Source organism: Meleagris gallopavo, chromosome 20 (genome assembly GCF_000146605.3).
Source record: "Meleagris gallopavo isolate NT-WF06-2002-E0010 breed Aviagen turkey brand Nicholas breeding stock chromosome 20, Turkey_5.1, whole genome shotgun sequence".
Taxonomy (NCBI): domain Eukaryota; kingdom Metazoa; phylum Chordata; class Aves; order Galliformes; family Phasianidae; genus Meleagris; species Meleagris gallopavo.
Window position 1 is genome coordinate 5,256,457 of NC_015030.2, and position 23,365 is coordinate 5,279,821.

The 23,365-nt window shown below is 47.8% G+C and overlaps 2 protein-coding genes across 2 annotated transcripts in view; one reads left to right on the top strand and one right to left on the bottom strand.

Moving 5' to 3' along the window:
* Nucleotides 1–475: 475 nt before the first annotated feature.
* Nucleotides 476–22,728, bottom strand: MYO15B (myosin XVB; the record flags this gene model as incomplete). Its single annotated transcript, XM_019621679.1, has 41 exons — nt 476–1,618; nt 1,888–2,028; nt 2,431–2,564; nt 3,024–3,157; nt 3,919–4,046; nt 4,313–4,461; nt 4,793–4,901; nt 5,170–5,247; nt 5,521–5,615; nt 5,823–5,953; nt 6,164–6,240; nt 6,648–6,724; nt 7,057–7,129; nt 7,371–7,434; nt 7,552–7,664; nt 7,939–8,099; nt 8,705–8,816; nt 8,953–9,094; nt 9,345–9,463; nt 9,912–10,030; nt 10,541–10,616; nt 10,833–10,892; nt 11,300–11,409; nt 12,721–12,946; nt 13,468–13,558; nt 13,680–13,869; nt 14,155–14,310; nt 14,508–14,586; nt 15,048–15,287; nt 15,854–15,948; nt 16,130–16,240; nt 17,206–17,293; nt 17,459–17,556; nt 17,734–17,816; nt 17,909–18,115; nt 18,538–18,610; nt 19,320–19,492; nt 19,577–19,812; nt 21,223–21,318; nt 21,422–21,552; nt 22,584–22,728. Coding segments are annotated over 41 exons (4,980 nt in total), but the record flags the coding sequence as incomplete, so codon positions are not given.
* A 290-nt stretch (nt 22,729–23,018) lies between these two features.
* The window catches only part of LOC104913778 (ATP-dependent DNA helicase Q5-like), a 7,160-nt gene continuing 6,813 nt past the window's right edge, over nt 23,019–23,365 (top strand). The window contains exon 1 of the mRNA XM_010721366.3: nt 23,019–23,032. Within this exon, the coding sequence (XP_010719668.2) occupies nt 23,019–23,032 (14 nt within the window). The remainder of the gene's footprint in view (nt 23,033–23,365) is intronic.

Sequence of the window (23,365 nt, forward strand, 5' to 3'; positions counted from 1 at the left end):
CAGCCCTGGTAGCTGCAGGATACTTCAAGCTGAGAACCAGAAGGAAAAGAACTGAGAACCAGAAGGAAAAGAACCTGGAAATGTGTATCTCAAGTCACTTATCTTCAGCTTGCTCTGCTCAGCTGAAGGATGAAAGGGTTTACAAGAAACTGATACATGATACAACTATTTTTTTTAGCTGTTGCCTGCTGGCTTCTGCTTCACCTTTCCATTAAAAATCCAGTTTCATCAGCCACTTAAATGGAGTTGCTATCTCCAAAGATCAGTGCTACAGAGTTCAACTGCTGCCTGGCTGCACGAACTGTTCAGAAATGTTTTGTGTGAATTGTAAATCAGAGGACTTCCAAAAGGTCACGTGGCTGTGTGGCATAGAGCTGAATCACAGTGCAGGGCAGTTCTTCAGGTGAGCTGTGCTTTTGTGTAAGGCTGGAGAAGCTCAGAAAGAGAAAAAAGTAAGGACGAGTTACTCTTCAGAGATGTTCTCTAGTTCTTTATTTCATATTGCTGTTCACCAAGCCTTGTGTTGATAAAGAGAGAAGGTGCCATACACTTCAGCTTCAGCATGGAAGTTCCTGACAGGAAAGTGCTGTGGTTGGTGCTGGCATCAGCAGCAAGCAGCCAGCTGTGCATCATGGCCTGCATTGAGCAACCCCAGATCTGGTCCCCAGCCAACAGTTACAACCTTTTCCTCAAGCTTTTCCAGTTAGCTGCAGGTGAATCATCCCATATCAGAGGTAAAGCAGTATCTGTCATCTCATAGCTTCAAAATATCCATTATGCAATTATTTCATTATAAATCCCCTAAAAATGAAGATACTTATTAGTCTAATAGGATAGCTATAGAAATAAAAATAAATTAAGTGGTTTTATACAATCCAGGATACTCTCCTCTACTGTAATACAATTTCCACTTGAATACACTCTCTCCAGGGGCATGGAGCCATAATTTGACAGCTGCGTGGATACAACTGAGTTCTGTATAGTAGAAGGAAAAATACCCTTATAATTATGTCAGTGAGGAATTAAAAATAGACCTTCTTACCACTGCAGCTCAATCTGTGCCCGAGCAATTGTATATAATATGTGGCAATTGTATATGAACACTGATCTGCTTTGCATGGTGATACTGTTTAAAAGCTTCTGCTTCACAAACCCTGCTACAGGCCCTCTTGCATATCAATACAGAAAAAAAACTGGTCTGTGGAAAACAGCAGCAGCCAGTGCAGTCAATTGATAGCCTTGGCTTTGCTTTCTTATGTTCATTAATTCAAAAAGATTAAAAAAAACAGTCCCATAGTGCATAGTTTGAAGGCAGTTACTTGCATTTCTTGAGCTGCTGTATTGGAACAAGCTACAAAAAAGCAATGGAATAGAGAGGGTTCCTTGTGGTTTGTTCAACCAGTGCAAGTATTGCTTCAAGAAAGAGGACTTAGACTGCATGGTAGGCCACCAGGGGTGACTTCACAGTCCAGTCCACCAAGAAACATGCCATCGCTTGGTAGCAGTTGCAGAAGCAGCAGAGGTCATGGATGTTTTGGGGAGACATTCTCCTCAAACTCTAGTGCTGAAAATCTGTTTTATCCAGGATGGCAACAGTTGTGTGATACATCTCTTTAGCCTGTCAAAACACAAAGTAGTACCAGTCATTCTTTACTCTGGAAATGACTGCTTCTCATAACTAAATATTCCCATAATTAAGCATCTTCCCGTAAATTACTTCCCATAGTTAAATACCAAGCAGGTGCTGAGACTGAGCAGCGCTTTGGGAATGGGAATTCACCCCTGGGACAGAAGAGAGCAGTAGTGTCTCTCCGAGGCTCAGTGGGACAGTGGAGGGCAATTTCTGAACAGCCAGGAGGAAACTGTAGTTCAAGGCTGATGACTCACCTGGGATAGCTCAATCCATAGAGTCTTGGGGCTGGCAGCTGAGCCGTAGTTCAGTTCTATGCCAGGGAGCCCCTGCTCGGAGGTGGGGCGCAGGATTCTCATCCTCTGCAGCTCTTTCAGTGGGATGATGTGGCAGAGCTCCTGTGTGAGGGAACAAAGCCACAGAGCACTTTGGTGCAGTCACTTCAGAAAAAAAACCATCTAATTCTGGCCAAGGAGGATACATCTCTTGAAAGGTGAGACATAGACCAGATCACAGTAATTGCTTGGCTCTACTACTGCTGTGTCCTTAGAGCTCCTTCTGGACTGGGACAAATAGGAATGTGGCCTACACTTAGTTTTACCATGGACCATGCTTGTTTGCCTTGATCTATAGACTTGCAAAAGAGCACATGGCAATAGCATCTGTTACACTACTCCCTAACTCTCAGGCTAGGGTTGCTAGAGAGACTGGTTGTGATGCATATAGACACAGTCTCTTCCTGCACACAGTTCTTCTAAAAGTCAAAGCTAATACCTGAAAGGAGGAATTGTCTGGCATACCTGGGTGATGCTGTCCACCACAATGATCTGTTCTTTATTCACACCAAAATAACAGGGCACAGGGATTGTGCTGTTACTGACTTTCTCCACCAAGAAGATGTTGTAGCCAAAGAGTGGTTGTTTCATCACGTGCTCTGTAAGAAAACAAAAGCTGGTGTTCAGGCAGCAGCTCCTAGCCAGTAATCTACTGCACCAGCCTAAGGTGGTCAAAAGCTTCAGGTATTCCCAAGTCTTCCTACATTAAAAAGTTGAATTGACAATTTCTGCCACCATCCTTAGGCTCCTGGTACTCAAGTGCCAGCAGCCTCAATGCATGTTCCATTCTTTTCAGAGCAGCAAACAGACATGCAGCCAGAATATCAATTAAAGCACAACTCATACAGGACTAACAGAGCCTTCTGCAGACTTTACCATGAGGTGGGATTTGTACTATGACTGTCATGCTTGGAAGCTTGTGCAAGTCTGCAGAGGAAGGCTGTCAGGGAGTTACATATCATGGACCATTCCAGACTCCAGAGATCTTTGCCAGCCCCACAGAGCAGCTTCCATCACTCTCAGAGTGGACCACCCAGGCAGATCTCATGTCTCCTCACCTATGAACTGGATTTTTGCATCCACTGGCCGGAGAGGCTGCATGGTTCGCAGCAGCCTGTCAAGATGGTTCTGCAGGGTCTCAGTGCTGATTCGGGACTGCAAGGACTTTGGTATGTATTCCTTCAGATCTTCCCTGTGCCAAAAAGTAGAGACTAATTGACTCCCTGCCTGGCCAAAATCAAAATATCAACCAAGGGCAGTTAGAGAAAGAGGATGTGCCAACGATTTTCAGAGCAGAGCTGGAGGCAAAGGTGGAGAAAGAAGGAAGAGCACAACAGGTCATACTGAAATTGAATAATGTGGGAGAAGACAACAGAGATGATGAGACATATTTCCACAGAGAAAAAAGCTGTGCACTGCTGCCTAGTACACTACAAGAAATCCCTCCTTCCTGGAGACAGCAAGAGCTCTTCATGCAAGAACTGTAGCATGGAAGTAGAGTTATAGAGTGTTTCTTTCACAGGGTGCTTCTGAAAAACATTTCACTGTCTTGATCCTCTATTGCAAACACTACACAGAGCAGAGTTCCCCACACCCAGTAGTTACACCATTACTCTTGCTGCTGGATCTGTATGGAGGTTTGATGGAGTACAGCTGTAAGCTCATACTTTCTTCTTGGCACCACATGGCCTAAAGAAATGCATGTGGCTCCCTCATGGCCCTGAGCTCAGGAGGAGTCACAAAAGGAACTGTGAGTCAGAGATGGTCACCATCAGGAGTGTGAGTGGGAAGTAAACTTTCTTGGTTACAGGCAGAAGTCAGTCACTGAGTGATGTTAATTAATGACTTATCTTCTCCGGGACTTTCCATTCCTTCGTTATCCAGAGAATACTTTCAGTCATCTACTCTTAACCCATGTGGTGCCAACAGAGACCCTCCCTGAAATAAGCTTACCTGGAGGGAGCAGAGCTCTCCTGCTCTGTTTTGGCCCAATGCTGGAGCATAACCAAAACACCCAGTTGCATCTCCAGTTCTTTACTGTAGCTCACCAGTATCTTCCCTGTCAGGTAGTCCCATTGTATCTGAAAGCACCAGAAGGAGGTCCAGGCAAGTCTGGGCAGTGCAAGACTGCAGAGACCCACATCCTGCTTTGCTGATCACTCTAAAGCAAAGTGCACAAACCACATCTGGAACAGTACGGCCCATAGGCTAAGTCCTCATTAGCATCACTTATTAGTCATGCCCAGAAACAGCATCCAGAGCCAATCAGCCCTCCCACTTCTTCAGCTGTCTTGAAACATCCACACTGACCCTCACATTAAGTACTCCCACCGTCCTCATTGCTTACCTGGCCATAATGGATGTCAGTATAGATTTTGTCCTCAAAGTGCAGAGGTGTCTTCCAGGTGAGCCTGCGTAAATTCACAGTGACCAATATGTCTTCGAGCAAGTAGTCATGAAGGTATTCCTCCATTCTTATTGGCCTCACAATTTTATCTACATATTTACGCAGAGAAAGAGTCATCACTCTTGGTGCTGCGACAGCGGGTTGAGCTCCACAGTCTTGCAAGGAGCAATCCTGCACACCTCCTTTTCACCCTGCCGTTAGCAACTCCCAGCATCAGCCATCCCCAAGGGACACAGCCCCCATGCAGACATGCACCACTTTCAGGAAAGAGCAATTCAGGCCCCGAGAAGGCGCAATCTCTAACAGAGGTTAACTGCTGAAGATCCCCAGAGCCAGCAAGAGTTGGGAAATTATTTGAAACAGTCCGTACTGCAGAAAATGCTTTAGGGAAGAAGCTAGAGCTAGTCTGTCTTTACTTGCCCTTTTTATCACTGGTGCTCCTGATGGCAAAAAGAGCAAATTCCTGCATCTCTTCCTGCTCTCCTGCCCCCATCTGCTCACAGATCTCCTGCAAGAGCTCCTTGGCCACCTGAAGTGAGGAAAGAAGCAAGTAAATACTGCAGCCAGGTAAGCTCAACTCAGCTCCAGAACAGGTGGAGGGCAGCAGTACAGCTCTGGCCAAGGCACAGAGAAGAAGGCTGGATATGGCATTCCAGGCTGTGCAGGGATTCCTGGGAAGGATGTGGGAAACCACCGCAGCACTGTGGGCAGCACAGGCCAAAGGTCTGACAAATATGGGAGTTCCCATGGGAGCTCTGAGACCAGACCAAAGGAGAAATGCAAAGCAGAAAACTCACAGTGAATGTCCTGATGCGGGTGACGTATTCCACGCCTCCAAACATCAGCACCTCCAGCCGGCGGGTGCTGCGCCCCTTCTGCAAAGCACAGTGACACACAGTGACACACAGGAGCCCATCAACCCCGTAATCCTTCCTCCTTCTTCCCTCCTCCTCATCTCAGCCTTCCATTGCTAGGCCATCATTCCTGACCCTTCCCTACCCACTTGCATCTCCCTTACAGACACATGCCTGATTCCATCTCTTGGAACACTAACCAGCCCTGCTACCCACCTCTTTCACACAGCACCTGCTGCCAAGCCCCTGCCCTCCCTCCCTTCCCAGCATCCTAACCCCTCTGCCCATCAATACCAGCAGTGCCTCCATCTCCACAGGGAAAGGAAGGTGGCGACGGCCCCCATACATGAAATTTTTCCGCAGGTTGCTCTGACAAATCCTGGCTATTTCTGTAGGAAAAGAGAAAAAGTTTCATGGGCTGAGAGCTAAGCATGGTCTCCTATAGTTTTGAGTCTTCCTGGCTCCATTGTATTTAATCCAGAGCCAAGAATGAGGAAACTGTGTGCCCATCCAGATCCTTCCTTCTTTCCTTGACAACAGGGCCTTAGTAAACCCAGGGCAGCCATTTGTTTCACAGGACACAGACACAGCCGTACCGTGGTGGGTGCTGGATGGGTCGCTGCTGGCTTGCTGCAGAAACTTGGTGGCATAGGGCATCAGGGTGTTAGAAGGGAGGAAGAACCCAGTGAGCAGATTTAGGAGCAGCCAACCCCGCAGCACGCTCTCCCTGTGGGACAGAAAGAACTGTGGAATGAGACAAATCCTGCTCCACCCAGCTGAAAGTGAGCCTCTGCCCTTCTGCACGCCAACAGGAGGTGGCAGTGAACATGAGGTAGTGAAATGAAGGGGTACCCTCCCACCATCCTGTGCACACAGCAAGGCACGCAGATCCCCCTCCAGCCATGCATGAGTGGGAACCAACCGTGCTGCTACTCACTGGTTGGGGTTGAAAGTGACCTGTTTGATGACCTGGCAGTAAACTTCGTCATGCAAATTCTCCTTCTCCTTGCACAGCTGCATTCAAAGAGGAGAAGACAGCATCAAGGAGGGGAAGAGAACATCAGAGAGGTTCCAGCTCATCTTCATGCCCTTCCTCTCCCAACTCTTGAGTTTTGCCAGGAAATCTCAGACTCCCGGTATGGCTTTAAGTTCAGGCTTCACAACTTCTGCTCTGTAGTGCTATATAGGCCCAAAGAAGGCAGGTTGTACTCTCATTCAGACTGTGATGCCTAAGAAAAGCATTTACAAGTGCAGATAGAAACACACCCTCTTCCACATGATTTTTAATTGGCCTCTGTTTCAGTTCCTTTCCTCACATAGGGCTCTGCATTATGGCTTTCCCTGTTCTCCCTTTCCTGAAAGGCCTTGGGCTCTCATTCCCACTTGTGCTTCAGCAGTTTGCCCAGGGAAAAGTCACAGACCTGAAGGATTTCGTAGGCGCACTGAGCATCATCCTGGTTCTTGAGTTTTGGCTGATCTCCCATGAACCGCATCAGAGCTGCAAAGTAAAGTATAATACTTGGGTGTAAGCAGAGGTGATCCTGCCATGGGGCTAGAAAATGTCCCAAAGGCCTTTCTGCTCCACAGGCCATTACTAGGCAGCACTGGACAAGTGGTTCATGAACCCAGACAATGTGGGTTCTTGGACGTTTTGCACTTAAGGCAAGGAGCATTTTGTTGGATGCTTTCAGCAATGACAGTGGTAGTTACTAAGGGCAGAAGTGCATTAGGAAGTGCCCTCTTATTTCCTTTCACTGTTGTCTAAGTGTAGCCACCAAGAGCATCCCTTCATCCCCACTGAAGCCCATTTTGTCCTTGGGGGGCACTTACTCTTGAAGTTCTTTGTTGCAAGCTCGTTCAGTTCGCTATCAGAGTACCAGAGCAAAGACTCCTGGATTGGAACCTGCAGGGCTCAAACACAAGGGTGAGCTGAGGAGGCAGACCAGCACAGAGCTGTGCTGTAGGCTTCACAGATGACAACAGCTCCCAGTATCTTGCAGGCAGCATTGATAAGTAGGGGTCTCCTACTCCTCTGCATAGTGCAGCCAAAAATCTGTCCTCTGTTTTTGCCATGTCAGAGCAAAACCAGAGGCAGTGCTGGAGCTGGGATTCTGGCTGTTGCCATGGGGAAAGCGTGGGCTCACCTTGGTGTACTGGACCATGTCAGCTATAGTCTTCTTTTCAGCAGGTGTCCCCTTCAATTCCGTCCTAGCCAGATGAAGAGAACATGAGCCAATCCAAGAAATAGCCCCAGAATTGTCTTGGTGAGTGCCAGGCTACACACATCCAGTGTATGCCTGCTGAGGAAGAGCACAGTCTACTCACATGAGCTGAGCCTCTCGGAAATAGACAGCAGCGAAGTCCATCATGGTGTAATGATCACCAGCAGGGACTGACGTGATGCTGGAGGGCTCAGATGTCAGGCTGGGAACAGAGGCCTGCAGGGACATGCACCAAACTGAAAGGTCAGATGAGGAGCTGCAGTGTGTATTCCCTTCTCCTGCTATACCTGGAAAGGTCTCATCTGTTTGTGATGCCATTCCTCCCCAGATACTCTCAATGGTATTTGAGCACCTTTGTCTCTAAGAATTAAGCAGTCATCTTTTTCCTCCTTAGCCACAGTGGCCAGACACTACCAGGGCCATGGACCTATGCTGTCAGGTCCCACAGAACACAGCCAGATCCTCTAGCCGTTTTCCAAGGACAACTCACCTCCTTGTTGGTGTTCCTGCCATCAAAGGAAACTTTCGTGCTCTTTTGCAGCCCTCCATGTCTGTCCATGCTGGTGCTGAGGTAATCAGGGGCTGCAGCCAATTGCACTAGGCTGGTAGGGAAAATACCGGAGCGGCCACCAGTGGAGCCAAACTGCCAGCCTGAAGAAATGGGAGAGAGTCGGGAACCACGGCAGGTGCAAACAGAACCAAGCAGTAAGGCTTCCTACTGGCAAAGGCAGCATCAGCCCCTGAATAGGCTTGAAAAGACCTCTCAGATCACCAGGCCCAACCCCAGCTCATTCCAACCATACTACTAACCACATTCCCCAGTGCCACATCTCCATGGTTCTTGGACACCTCCAGGCTCTGGACTCCACCACTCTCTGGACAGCCTGTGCCAGTACTTCATGACTCTCTCAGAGAAGAAATCTTTCCTACTATCCAGTTTGAACCTCCCCTGGCACAACCTGAGCCCATCACCTCTCATCCTATCACCATTACCAGGGAAAAGAGGCTGAACCCCACCTTACTACCACCTCCCTTCAGGGAGCTGTAGAGAACATCCCCTATATCTGCGATAGAAGGAACAATGAGAGTCACAGTCAGAGAGCAGCAGAGCTGAAGGTTGACAAAGCCAGCCCTTAACAGCTTGCTTTCTTCTGGTTTATTCAACAGTAGCATGTAGTGTTTCTGGACTCCGTAGGTCCAGCAGGCCCTTCAACACAACCCCCATCTTTCCCATCCAGTTGAACATATCCTCTCACCTGGCTCCAAGCCTTGCATGGGCAGGAGTTGGATCAGGTCACCCTTCTTGAAGCTGAGGAGGCTCTTGTCATCTGTGACATAGCTGCGCAGAGCAACAACGTAGTTGGTATCCTGTGGAAAAAGCAGTGGAGAGGTCAAATCTTGTCCCCAAAATGGGAGGGACTTAGACTACACCACCCCATGGAACCTGCCAGGTCCATATAGGAAAACACCTTCACTGACAGCTGCTCTGCAGCTGCTTCCTCACCTGCCTCAGCTCCAGGATGAAGAGTTCCACCGTGGCCTTGATGCACGGAGCCTTGTGAGAGTGCAGTAAGAGCTGCTCCGTCTTCAGAGAGAACTCCAGGGAGTTGCTGTCCTTCAGCTCCACCGAGAGCACATCTGCAAAGCTGAGAACACAGCCAGCACATTCAGAGTGCTTCTGTCAGAGCGAGGGGACACTGGCAGATCATGGGATGGGAGCTTGGTTCCCAGTATTCATTACAGGCAAAGTGCAAGGTAGGAAGGAAAGAGAAAGAGTGAAGTCATTTGAGGGAGGGTCAGTGAGTCACCACAGGTCTTGGACAACCTTAGACATGGAACAACCAGAGAAAAGCTCAGCTCACCCTGTTGGTCTGCTCACATCATCCGTCTGCTCACCTGTAGCTGCAAAGGACCTTCAGGTGCTCAGGAGCGTAGGCAGCTGCTTTCACCACTTTCAGCAGCCTCAGGCCTCGGTGGGAAACACCCAGGATCTGGACATCACTTCCATTTTCACCCTGTGAAAGAAGAGCAGCAGTGAGCACCAAAAGGCTCCTTCCCAGCCAGACAGGATGGGTAAAGAGCACCATGTGCAATGAAGGAGGTCCAAGGCTGACAGAGGTGTCAGACCTAGCAACATTCTCAAAGGTGTTTGGAAAACAAAGATGGTGAGGAAAGGGAGACAGAAGAGCAGGAGTGTGAGGATGCAGAGAGGCAGGTGGGAGAAATGGGGGACGAGGCCACCAGTGACTGCAGCTAAGCAGGTGACCTAGGAAAAAGAGAAATGGTTAGGGCATGTAAATGTGCATGTGAGGAGAAGGAGGAGAAATGTACAAAAAGTGCAGGAGGTTGAGTGGAATGGGGCAGATGAGGGAGAGAAAGGCAGGGCACAAAGAGACATCCCAGGAGAACCAGAGTCATGCAGCCACAGCAAATGTGGGGTCTGCTGAAATGATTAAGACTCACTTGAACTGGGAAAAGGCGGGAGAAATAGTTAGCCCAGTTATCCCGAGCAGCCACCACGATCCTCTTCTTTATCCCATCCTCCTGAATGGACTGAGCATCGTTGCCAACGTGAAACGCCGCTAGGAGGGACACAGCAAGGCAAAGATGGTAATGGCTCCCTCTGCTCAGGGACCTTGTTCCTACTGTCCCCACCCAGCGACCATAGGACAGCAAAGAGCACACAGAGCTGAAAGGACACCACAGTGCTAAGAACCAATGTAACTTGCACATACAAATCCATCACCAAGTTTTTTTTCCACCCTCCTCCATCAAGCTCAGGTCAAACACAGCTGCATTTTGAGACAACTCAAAACCCAATCCCTGGGCCTCAGTTTCCTCTCCACCAAAGAGATACAAATCATAATTAAGTTCTTCTGGCTCAGAGAGATTTCAGAGCCATTTTCTATGCATTTGGAAGAGACAAGCATCCCTACAGCACACTGCACAGCACACACAGTGTTCTCTCTTGCTGCAACGACAGTTCTCCTCTGCCCTAAGTCCTGCCTGGAAGGGAACAGAGAACTCTTTCTCCTTTGCAGCTGGATGCTGTGATGGGTGCATGGAGGAAGGTGGGACAGGGCTCTCATTACCCAGCAGGTCTTTCATCTTGCGCTTCTCCTCTTTGGAAATGCGAAGGCAGGAATCAGAGAAGGTGTCACGTATGATCTGCAGAGGAGGGAAACAGAGAGGCTTCTATGGAAAAGCTGCCACTGTGTGTGTTGAAAAAGGCTGAGTCTCAGAGAGAAAAGAGCAGGGCCTTGACTAGATGGACCTGGAGAAAGGACTAATAACTCTAAGGATGCAAAAGTGAATGTATGTGATGTAATCATGCAATGCAATTATGGAGTCTCCAAACAGACAGAACCTTGAGTCATACATTACCTGTTCACACAGCAAGTTCAGACAGTAAGGGTGACTGAAGTTTTCTTTGGGATAAAACACCTGCAAGAGGAGGATAAAAACAATAATGATGTTACGTATGTTTACAGCTGTAGCAGAAATAGAGGTGCTCTGTAATCTGCATTCCCTCCTGCGAGGATTGAATCTCCATGTCTGGTCAGGGAAGAGAGAGAGAGGAAATGTGAACAAAACGACCAAATGTGAGCAGGAGTGAAGGATCAAAAGTGAAGTGGTGAGATTGTGGGATGAGCTGGGGTCAGCTCAGCACACAAGATTTTACATACATTTGTACTTTTTGTATAGAAAAGCTCCAGGTAACAACAGATTTACTTTATTTGTCAACATCTTCATGCTTTAGAGAGGAAGGGAAGGACAGGAAAACTGAGACTCATGAGTAAGGTAGAGTAGGACCTGGAATTCCTTGACCATCAGATGCTAACAAACTTTACCTCTTTGCGCAGAAAGATTTTCCAGGGCGGGTTGAAGTAGGAAAAGTTGACACCAGCAGTTAGCTTATACAGCTGGGTCTTGATCCCATCATCTTCTGTTACAGTAAGGCCTGGGTGGGAAGAAAGGGCAGTGAGGAGGGGCTTTACTGACTACAGGGTCATCTGCCATTTACCTTCCAAGAGAAGGGTACAGTGCCACGTGCCTGACTGAACATTTGTGTAAGGAGCCCTCCTGAAGATCAGCGATCAGCTAATGTGAATGCACAGAACAGTCAGCATACAACTCACAGCATTTCTGACCGCATGTATACTCATTGCATTAGCCACAAAGTTCAGTGCTCATACCAGAAACACTCCAGAGATAGGGAGCACACAGCATCCTGGCAACTGAGTGCCCCTGTACTGAAGCTGAAAGACGTGGTCACACTTTATGTCATTATAAAGGCTGCTGGAGGGTTCAAAAAGTGTTAGAAGAACTCTCCTGAGCCAGCAGGCTGTAAAATTCTAGTACAAGGCAGCAGTACTTACACTGGATTTTCTCTCTGCAGGAAATCTATTAAAGTTAGACACGGTTGGAAGGCAACTATTCAAAGACATTTCTCTATGAGATTAGGAATGTCTCCATTTAAGCAGTCACAACTTTGAAACTTCAGTTCATAGATGAACAAGAAATGTAGAATATATTCAGCTCTTTTCTTTATCCCTATGCAAAAGAACATGGGAATTTTCAGGTTAACCCTGTTACCTAGAATTGCTTTCACAGGATTTACTGAATGTCCATCTTTTAAAACAAATTGAGCAGGAAACAGGAAAGTTCTTTTATAACAGGGAAGCTGCTGCAGATTGGAGTCCAGTAATGTACGTGGGCTGACTGTTCTTTGCACATTACGAAATGTGATGCTAATGAGCATTTTGTGCTTGAAACACTTTGGTGTATGCACCCCAAATAATATTTCCTCATTCTTCAGCCTGTCTTAAAGGGCTCTCCAAAGGCTCTAGAATATAAAACACCTGATTTCTCATTCCTCCCTTGTCTAAAGTCCAGCCATTTACTTGCAGCTTTGATAAAGGAACTATGCTTCAAGTAGGCAATAAAATATCTTATGGACTGGACCTTGATCGAACTATAACCCAAAGGTCCCTTCTTTTTTTACGTCCGTTTTTCATCCAGCCCTTCTTTCCTTTGTCATTAACACCTGACAGCCTGCACTGCACTGGGAAGGAGGGGAAGTGTTAGAGCTGGGGAGGGTCTCGGAGTGCAGGACCAGACTCAAACTATAGACTGTCACTATAGTTTGTGACTGTTCAGCCTTTGACCAGCTGGCAAGTGACAGCTCATCCTGTGACTCTCCCAGGCCGTTAGGCTGAATCTGCCCTCGTTATCTGCTACCAAATCCCAGTCGGGTGATGTCAACACTCACCCTTCGATGTGAATTCCTGCAAGCCTTGGTTCCCAGGGGGGAAAGAGGAGGGCAAAGGTGGGAGAACAGGAGGGGCTGGGGAATCTGGTGGGGTACTTGATGGCTCCCTGAAGATGGACAGCAGAGGTATCTGTTTCTCCTTGATAGAGCTGGAAGCTGATCCTGGCTTGGGCTTGGTGGGTGGAGGTGTCCCTTTGGGCTTCTTCTCCTGAGGCAGCGGGGGTGGCTACAAGACAGCAAAACCATTTGACAGTCACTCTCTGCATCACTGTATGCTGCTGTTAGAAATAATACCCAGAGTAGCAGCCCAGCCCCTGGGAGCAGAATCTGTTGGAGCAGGGATACCAGAACCTTTAAATCAGCACACGATCTACAAATAGATTAAGATTAGGCAAACAGAGGTACAAAAAAATTAGTATTTGAGATGTGAGCCTCCAGCTGGGAAAAGGAAAAAAGACATTGATAGGCCAAGATCATGGGGCCAAATATGGGGAATGTGAATTGTTGCTTCCAAATCAGTCCTAAACATTCCACATTGGAACATACTGCACCAGAGCCTGTTCTCCAGGAACTCGATGGATGTTACAGATTGGAACCAGAGATGGACGGCACTATTGGTGTATGAGTTCACAGATAACTATTAGTGCAGTAGGAAATCAACTGGCTGCTACCATACCACATTCAGCCCACTGGAGATTGGATACAAAAGATCTCTCTGCTGGGGTGATCAAGGAGGAAAGCACTCACTGATTTGGGAGAATTGAGATTCATCATCCCCAGCTTGGCCAAAGCCTCATTTTTGGGGTCATTCCTCTTCATAAATGGCTTGGACACTCTCCTACAAGACAAAGGGAACAGAACAAAAGGGAATTGCTAGAGCTGCAGCAGGGTTGTCACCACAGTGGAGCCATGTGCTGGGATATGGTCCCTTTCATCCTGGGTGGCTCTCATTGTCTCACCTGGCAGGCTCAATAGGCTGGGGCTCGGGGGCTGGCCTGCTCTGGTACATTTTGATGATGTTACGGATCTCCCGGCTTGGTTCCGGTCGAGACTCAGGGGCTGAAGATTTCACTACTGGTGGTTCCTTCCTTGCTTTTGGTGTTTGTTTCTTCGGCTTTGGCTCAGGAGGTGGCAAAGGGGCAGCAGGAGCTGTTGGGGGTGAGAGCTTTAACCGATAGACAAACAAAAGCACGGGAAAAATCCCTTTGTCTCATTTGAATCTCCCACTCTTTCACCTCTGGGCTGACCATTCATGGCCTTTCCCAACCCCACTTTAGGATCCCACTTCCCAAAGCACAGGTCTTTCTCCTCTGCTGCCAAGACTCCCACAAGAGCCAAAATCTTTCCTCTTTTGGGTATATCCTGGACTGGCACCCACTCCTAGAAAGTTCCTGCTTCTCAGCCTGCCTGGGTCTCCACTCAGTATCACCTTACCTGCCTCTGTTTTAGGGCTGGGCTTCTCTTCTGTCAAATTCTTCTCATTCTCCTGTTCTTTTTTCTTCTCTTCCATCTCCTTTGGCTGAGGATTTGCTGGAGGTGTCCAGGTTTTGGAAGGCGCCCTGACTTTCTTCACTAGGATCTTTTGCTCTCCTACATAGAAAGAGGCTTGTTAATCTCATAGCCAAAGCTTAGCATTAATGGCATGGTTTCAACTCTTCTAACAAGAGATGGGGCTGCCTGTGACCCCACTCAGCCTGGCCTTGGATGCCCAACACAGCTGCTGCACCTGGGAGGCTGCAGAACAGGCTGTTACGATAAGTAAAATTCCCAAAGTGGTCAACACTCACCCATCCTCTGAAAAAAAGCTCTCTTCTGCTGGAAAGTTTCCCGAGGATAGTCATCATCTTCACTGCTGGAATCATAAACCTGCGGGCAGTTCACAACATAGTACCAGCCAGCATACCTCCATAGTTCCCTTAGAATCAGCAGTGATCTTCTCTAGATAGGTTTGGACTCATCTAAAACTTGCCCTAGTCTGGAAGTGTCCCAGGAGGCCATTTTCTGACCCAAGGGATCATCAACCCAGTTCAGAGAAAGGGGGGTATGTTACAGCCCAAGACAACTTGCTGAAAGATAAAGAATGAAAAGTGATGAATTTTCATATGGACCCCACTGAAATTCAGATCAGCAATGAATGCATTGCAGCTAGAACTCCACAGACCTAAATGTAACCATTTCTGACCCTGTGTCTTAAAGATTCAGCAAGTGGAGCTTGAAAGGCAAACATAACTCTCAGCTCTCCTCTCTGCCAAATCAATGCCAGGCTGGAAAGGGAAGCAAAATAAATGCAGAATGTGACATCTAAACCCACTGCTTGTTTCTCCTACCGGTCTTTCTGCCTGAGCTGGTGGCTCTGGAGCCTTTGGCGGTGGTGTCACATCTCGGTTGCTGGGAGACACGTTGGGTTTGGGGGAAGTGGCTGGGGCTGGGGCTGGGGCTTGGCTTTGTGGTGGGCTTGAGGCTCTTGGCCTTGAGCTCTCAGGAGGCTGTTGCCGCCACTGCTGTCGCTGCTGCTGCTGCTGTTGTTGCTGGGAAAGGGTCATGGCTTGAAGGGTCATCTGCTGAGCCTGCAGGAAGGAATTGCAGCAACCATGAGCTCTATGCTACACAAAAACACCAACCATCAGCCAGGCTGTCCTACTTTTGATTAGTAGTCAAGAACGCCTACTTAATCCACTGCAAATATCCCAAATGTTATGAACAAAGCAGGCCTTGCGCAGGGTGTACACTCCTACCTGGTCAGGTACACACAGATCCTGACCGCACAGATAGCCTGGGACATCCACACACTTTGTGCTTTGTGCAGAAAGCAGAACACTGCAGTTCTGCATCTCTTGTAAATCCCATTTTAAAAACATTTGGGACTTACAACTGATCTTGTTGCTGCTACTCATTCACCTATAGCACCTCAGTGTTTCCACGGACACTAACAGGCAAAAAGGGGATCCCTAGTTTTGCAATCTTAAATAACCACAATGTTATATACCAAAACTAACTTTGTATACCAAAACCCAGAGCTACAGAGCAGGCCTAAGCCAGAAGGGGAGCATGGCTAGCCTCTTTATAGCACGTACACCAGTGCATTCTCCTTCTTCTGCTCCAGAGCCTCTCCCACCCAATCCCTTCCACTCACCATGAGCATGGCTTGCTGGTTGATGAAGGCTTGCTGTTGTGCTGCCAACTGACTGGGGTCTACAGTGGGCACCACGGGCTGGGGCATGTACATGGCTGTGGAAGAGATACATCTCTGCAGATACCCACAGGCAATTGTTCCCCATGGTGCCTGAGCAACAGCATGGAGCTGAGTGCTCACTGTGCACTCTGCCTGACATGCAAATGCACGGGCTTCATGAGGATGCCCACCTTTTCAACCTCTTTCCTTGTGTAGTTACCAAGAAATTGTGATTACCTGGCACAGGGGCAATCCCACCAGCCCCTGGCATCATGGCTGAGGCAGCTGGCATCCCCATCATCGAAGGCATGGGCTGGTAGACTGGTGTTTGCATCATTCCAGAGAAGCCTAGAGGAAAAGGCCTAAGCACAGGACTTTTGGGGAATCACAGATTGGCAAGGCCCTATCAGTCCCACCGAACACATCACATTGGTTGGAGCCCTCGGGTTCTCTCAACCCTCACTAACTATAGGGACATGCAAATGATTTCTCACTTCATACACATCACAACACACAGCAAAATTCAGGTAGACAAAGGAAACCAAATAGAAACATGCAGCTCGTGAGGCTACAGCAGGATAGAGACCTTGCTTGAACAGTCCTGCTTAGGTCACTGCATCCTTCCTGGCTAAGCACCCAAACACCTTCTGTATGATTACAGAGAAGGGTTTCTCTTGAAGGATGGTCACAGGTCTCTGGGACTGCCACATCCATGTGGGTCTCTTTGCAGCAGGTAACTACTAAGATGCAGAGCATCCCAAAGACCCATCAGTGGGACAACCTAAGACCTCCACACACTTACAAGATACCCTGGGTGGGATTGTGAAAAAGGATAGTAAGGAAACCAAAGACATACACCAGAACCTCTACAGAGCTCAGACTTACATGGAATAGATAGAGATGATAGAAAAGTCTGAAAGGAAGCAGTAAGAAAGATTAACACCTTTCAGTTGAAAAAAAGCAGCAGTTACTTTGGGAAAGCACAAGGTGAATTGCAAGAGAGTACATGACTTATGGGGACTGCACACTAGGGAAGAGGTGGCTTGGGTCAGACAAAAGCTCCTTCTTGCCTTGACCCCTGGAACAATTCAGGAGAAAAATTAAAAGGTGGCAAGCTGACCTCACTCCTTCCTCAAGCATCTCTCCCCCAGCAGCTGGGAACAAGTGCAATTTCTGATGACCCAGGTTAAACTCAGATGCTTCTTTTCAACCAGCTGAACCCACGCAGTAATTAACATTTGAGGGATTCCCTGCACTGTGCTCATTGAAGCTTATCCACACGTGTTTCCAGCTGTCCACCTCCCCTTACTGACCTGTAGAAGGAAAGATTCCTCTCTGTGGGGGTCCAATCTTCCCACCTCCTTTCATGCGCCTGGTCAGGCTCTCCCTGTTCTCCAAATCCTGCATCAAGAAAAAACAGCACTGTCTGAGCTCAGACAGATGGACTTCCCAGTAAAATGCCACCCAAAGGCACGTCTGAGCTGAGCAAAGGCAGAGTGGATGGACAGAAGGAGTCTTGGGGAGAGGAGAGCTGCAGAGAATAGGAGAGAACATCAGAGGACTCACTGGTGTCCTGGAGCCCTGATGTAACACAGGGCTGAAGAGATCGTCCACGTAGTGATCCAAACCTCCAGGGGTCACCGGCTCATCCCTGAATCCAAAATCTAAGGGTGGAGAGGAAACGGGTGATAAGGCAGGTAAGGAACATTCCCCTCTCTGCAGACCCTATTACTCAAATTTTGGAGTGGAACCCATCAAGAAGATTTTCCCCCCTCTGCTCTGATTCCCTGGATGGGACACAGGTGACGCAGTGTTGTGCAGTGTCCTGGGCAAGAGCTCACCTCGATGGGCACTGCTGGACTCCGGAGGCAGTTTGGGTGGGGGGAAGGCAGGGGCCTGGATGCCTGGCGCAGGGGGAATCCTGCTGGAGGGGAAAATGAGATGAGAACAGCACAGGGAAATAGGCCAGTGGGCAATAGGGACACCAGTGCGGGGCAGGAGGATGAGGTGACTCACAGATCCAAGGCAAAGTTATGGAGGAAGTTTCTGTCCCTTTCAGGAGCAACAGGGTATCTTTGTGAGGACTCAGAGGGGCTGCTGGGGTTGCTGGCCTCCTCCATCTCTCCAATGAGGTCCAGCACAAAGTCACTGCCCAGTAAATCCTGCCACGTGTTGCCAGTTAGCATGGAGACAGACCATCCTCGAGACCTCTTATCACAGCCCCTGGTAACAGGGAAAAGGAGAGAAAAGGTGTCAGAGCAAGCAGGAAGAAAGAGAGAAATAGGAAAACATAGCATTCAGCTTCATCCTGCCTTCTGTAGCCATAAGCTTTAGGGTGTGAATCAATGATTAAGCACCCAGAGTCAGGAAAAAAAAGTGAATCACCCATAATTTGACTTTATTTGTCTTAATATTTTCTCTGAAGCTGCTCTGATGATCACAGCAATGATTCCCCTGTTCCTCAAGAGTCCCACAGTTCATGCAAACAGGTGGAAGGGACAAGGAGAGAATGTGATCCAGGGTTGGTAAGGAATAGCTACTCCACCAGTATCTGACCATATAAATTTTAGCCCAAAACTGATCTGGACTCTAAAATCAGTCATAGTCTCTCTCACATCCCCAAATCTCCTGTCCTCCGTCAGTACCTTGCGCTGAGCATCCATCCTGCAAACTGTTCCCCGGTCATCCAGGACTCCACCTCAGCTGAGAACTTCTCCTCTAGCACATAAAAGAAACAATCAGTGCACACAGCCCACAGCGAGACCCAGAGCAACATCCGAGCTCTGCAGTGCACAGGCAGAAACCAGATGGAAAGTTTCACACCCTTCTCAGATGACCCACAAGGACTGAAAGTAGACAGAAGGCTCTGCATGAACACATTCGCATCTGTAATAACTGCTCATGGCACATCTCAAAGCATGTCCAGTGTGACAGCTGAAAGCCATTGCAGTGTCATGATTCACGTGGGTCATCCACCACCTCACCCACCAAGGAGCTGGAGTGGAGATGCTTTGCATCTGATTCACACTGATTCCAAGCGCTCAAGGGACAGCATAAATCAATGTCTGAGAAGGAGGAAAGGCTCAGAAAGCCACTGCAGCAAAGGCATTAGCTGCTGCAGCATGGGCTGTGCAGTGATGGGTAACAGGAAAACTAGACCCAGAGGGATGTACAACCAGGACAGCCCTCTGCTGAAATTGGCCCACACCCAGAAGAATCTCATCCCTCAGGCTGAATAGCAGGCCTGACTCATTAGGGTCAGATTTTTCAGAGTTTGGGGTCTGGATTCAGATACCTCTATTCCCCATGGCAGCACCAGCCAGCTGCAATTGGTCCAATCACTCTGCACTAAGCTGGTGGAAGCATTTCTGAACAATGATTTTTGCACTGCGTAGGTCCTTAGGAGCCAGAAGCACATATAAGTTACCATTAAATGTATGAACATCCAGCACCATCTTCCCTTTCCTCCTGTTTGCAGTCCACTCCAGTTGAGTGGGAGGGTGCACACGGGATGATGCATATTCTGCGTGTTGTGCTGCTGTCAAGATCTTGCGCTGACAAACAGCATTGTAGCCATCCATGCCATGATCTGACACAAACCTAGGAAGAGAGATTTGCCTTCAGCACATTTCTCATCTCTCTTAACTTCCCTGAAAGTGCAGCTAGCTCTTTTCTCCTCCTTACTTCAGCAATGGCTTCTCCAGTGCTGGTGAAGGGACAAAGGAGCTCAGTAACGTCGCCATCAGGACCCAGGCTCGCTGGCTGTGTTCCACATCTGGGTTCTTCCATGTCTGGGTGGCCACTTGGCTGAAGATCTCATTGCGCAGAGCCCTGTTGTTCAAACCTCTCCCAGCAATGTAGTTGCCCAGAAGGACCTCCTGCCAGCCTTGGAGATTCTTGTCACCAATGAACCGCAAAATCTAGAAGTATTCACGGGGGGAAAGAAACAGGGTTAGCAGCTTTCTGGCTTGAACTGTATTATGAAGTAGCAACCTGGAGAGAAGACACAGCGTGTTTGTGAGCCTTAGAGCACCCAGCAGTCAGATCTGGATCTGCTCTTAGCTTCTGTGCACTATCAAAGGGGAATCTGGGAGGCAGTGCTCATAGGGGTAGGACCCTGACTACAAGTCAGAACTTCTTCACTTCATTCTTCAGGCTATTCTTAGTTATGCTTTTGCCCAAGAACAAAATCTTAGTCAGAATACTTCCCCTTCTTTGAGCATCAGAGCTCGGATCCATGAGCAAATTACTACAGGCTCATTAGTGTGTCTGAGCCCACAGGCTGCCTAGCTGTATAAACAAGTAAATGAAATTGGTGCTCTCCTGATCTTTGTGAAAGGCTCAGACAGCCAGACATAAGGAAGCACTGACTGCTGAATGGTAAACTGACTTCAGTGTAGCTAACGCTGTACCAAGAAGCAGGAGATTTGTTATGCTCAACCAACTCACCTAAGCAATGATTTGGGTTCTTGGCTCTGCATATGAATTTTAACAACATGTAGTTCTCAAAGGGATCGATGGATTTACTCTCTTTACAGTTTCATTCTATTTTCAGAGAGTTTTTCATGTTTTTAAGAAATGTATTTCCCATCCACAGGGTGGAGGAGATTACACTTATGCCAACACTACAGATTGAGGGTGTGGTTCCAGGCGTAGTTTTCTTGATGACAAAGTCCCTGCCTTGTTCCAGCCTTTATACAACAGTTCACTGTCCCCTATTGCATATTGCGTTGATTTAACTGTCTGAATGTTTACTACCAGAATGTTTACTATAAACCAGATAATGGGGAAAAAAAATCTGGGTTAAATTAAACATTTTTGTGACTGAGGGAGGAAGAAGCCAGATCTCCCTTACAATGTCATGGCTACTGAATCTGGAATGTGAAACTAAGGCTTAGCAGAATAATTTCTATACGTCCAGCCAAGTTTTGAGACTACATCACTAGGCAATTGGCTGGGATCCCATTAGTCTCACCTGTTAGTTGGTTTATATCACACCAAGAACACAACCCCTAGAGGCTGTCAGACTGCTCCAGTACCTCGAAGGAACAGGAATTTATTCTGCTCTCTTAACACACCATGTATTGTAAGACGAGCCACCACCAGCATCTAACTGCCCATAGAGGCGGTGGTGCCCCATCCCTGCAGACAGCCAAGGTCAGGGGATGGGCTGTGAGCACTGATGGAGCTGTGGGTGTCCCTGCTCAGTGCAGGAGTGGCACCAGATGGCCTTTAGGGTCCCTTCCGACTCCAACCATCCCACGGTTCTGTAATTGTCTTATGCCCATCTGCTCTTCCACAAGGCCATGGTCAAAGAAGACATCTCTTACCAGCTTATTGATCTCAAGTGCGCTCTCCCTGTATTCAGCTTCCAGGCGTGTTAAGGGCTGCTGCAGTGGATGACCAGGGGCAGGGAAATCTGTCCTCTGAAAAGAAACATAAGGACAAAATATGCAGTTTGTTCCTGGTGTCACTAGAACCAGTATGTTTCTCCAATTGGGAAGCAATGAAGGAAAATAGGGTTCCCACCTGGAAGTGCGACTTAATGAAGGAGGAGAAAGGATAGCTGTTGATGTTGGCTGGGAGGGAAAGGTCATCTTTGACCTTAACTTCTGGAGGTAACGCTTCAGTTATCTGTTTGGCTTGTGCTGCATACTGACCTGCAAGAGAAAGAGGTCTTGGGTCATGGCAGCCAGAACACACCCAACTCACACTGCAGTGCATGGCTGGCTATTCCACACATCTACTCTTGGTCAAGCAACAGTGTCCTGGTACCAGTCTTCTGGCTCCAGGGACATACAGTCCACTCCTGCTGCCCCAAACCCCGTTTCAGGCATCTCCTCTCTGCCCTGAGACCACAGCATTTAACTCCTGCTCAGTTCTTTCAGACTCTTATCCCTAGGTAACATCCAGGGAGCATGCAGCACCTGCAGTTTCAATTCTGTTACGTGGAATTTAAGGGGCAGAGAACATTAAATCTATGCAGAGATAATGTTGACAAGTGTTAACAATTAAATCAGAGGTCATCATGAGGCACTGGATATGGGGTTATCATAAACAGGAGCAAGCACCTTGATAAGCTGAGGGATTTCTCAGTTCTGCACAACTTCTGTGCATTTCTCTACCCTGAAACCAGTGTGTCCCCCAACACCTTTCCTTCCTTTCTCTCCCTGTCTATATCCCATCACATGAAGACTTCATCTTCACCATTGTCAGTGAAGGTTGGCCCCCAAGCCACTGAAAAAAAATGTATATTGTTTTTCTTGCTGGGAAGAAACTATCAATTTCTTTGGAAGTGCCAAAACTCTAGTTTTAACTTCTTATCCCTTAATTTCTTTAAGGATTTTTGAGAAGACAAATGGGTTTGAGATCTCAGACTCCAATATCCAGCTCTGCAAGAGACCTGGTTTCATTAAATAAACACTTCACTGTCACACAACTTTGACCAAAAAGTTTTGTATCAACATTATCATCAGCTCTATCAGCACAGCTCACCAGGGAGCTGAAAAGGTAACAAAAATGCATATAGAGCACAATTAGCTTTTATATCATATTTGCACTGCAATGATAATAAATCAAGCACAACCCAGGTGACAGACAGCAGGCGGAACAGGCACATAGGTAACACACTGCCAGGAAACGAGAAAATAAACAGGGAATAAAAGAGTGCAGGAAGGGAAGGGTTTCTCACCTCCAGCTGACTGCAGGAGGGCTGCAAGCTCTGCTGGGATCTCCAGCAGCTCCACATCCTGTGAGGAGAGGGAGCAAGTCAATACTGGGTTATACCAGGCATGAAACAACGTGAGCCCTGAGCTGTTCTGCTGAGGCTGGGTAACTCACTGACAGGCAACAGATTAATTTCTGCATAGGCAGTGTTCAGAAATATTACAAAATAGGGAAGTATTGTACAGGTACAGAACACAGGTACATGATATGCATCAGATGGGAGGGGAAGGTGAGTAATTCCTGACACGGAGAAGAGGGACAGGAGTTGGCTTTCTTTGACTCATCTCTCATCATTAACAAGTTAGGCACATTGCACAGAAGAGTTCTTGGTTTAAGGCGAAACACCGTTTCCTCTTGCTCAGTTCTACATCATTTTTATTTTATTTTTCAGTATCCGAGAATGCTGCAGCACAAGTAAGAAGAGACCTGATCCAGGTCTTTGATGCTCACTGCTGCTTTATATTTATTATAGCAGCCTCTCAGCGCCTGTAGGAAGGGGCTGTAAGAAGGGAACAGACTAGCAGGGTGTGTTGTGATAGGACAAGGAAATGCTTTCAAAGTAAAAGAGGGGAGATTTAGACTGGATGCAAGCTTCCTTACAGCTTCCTTGGGAATCTCCAAAAGCATAGAATCGTGGGATGGTTGGAGTTGGAAGGGACCCTAAAGGCCATCTGGTGCCACCCCTGCACTGAGTAGGGACACCCACAGCTCCATCAGTGCTCACAGCCCATCCCCTGACCTTGGCTG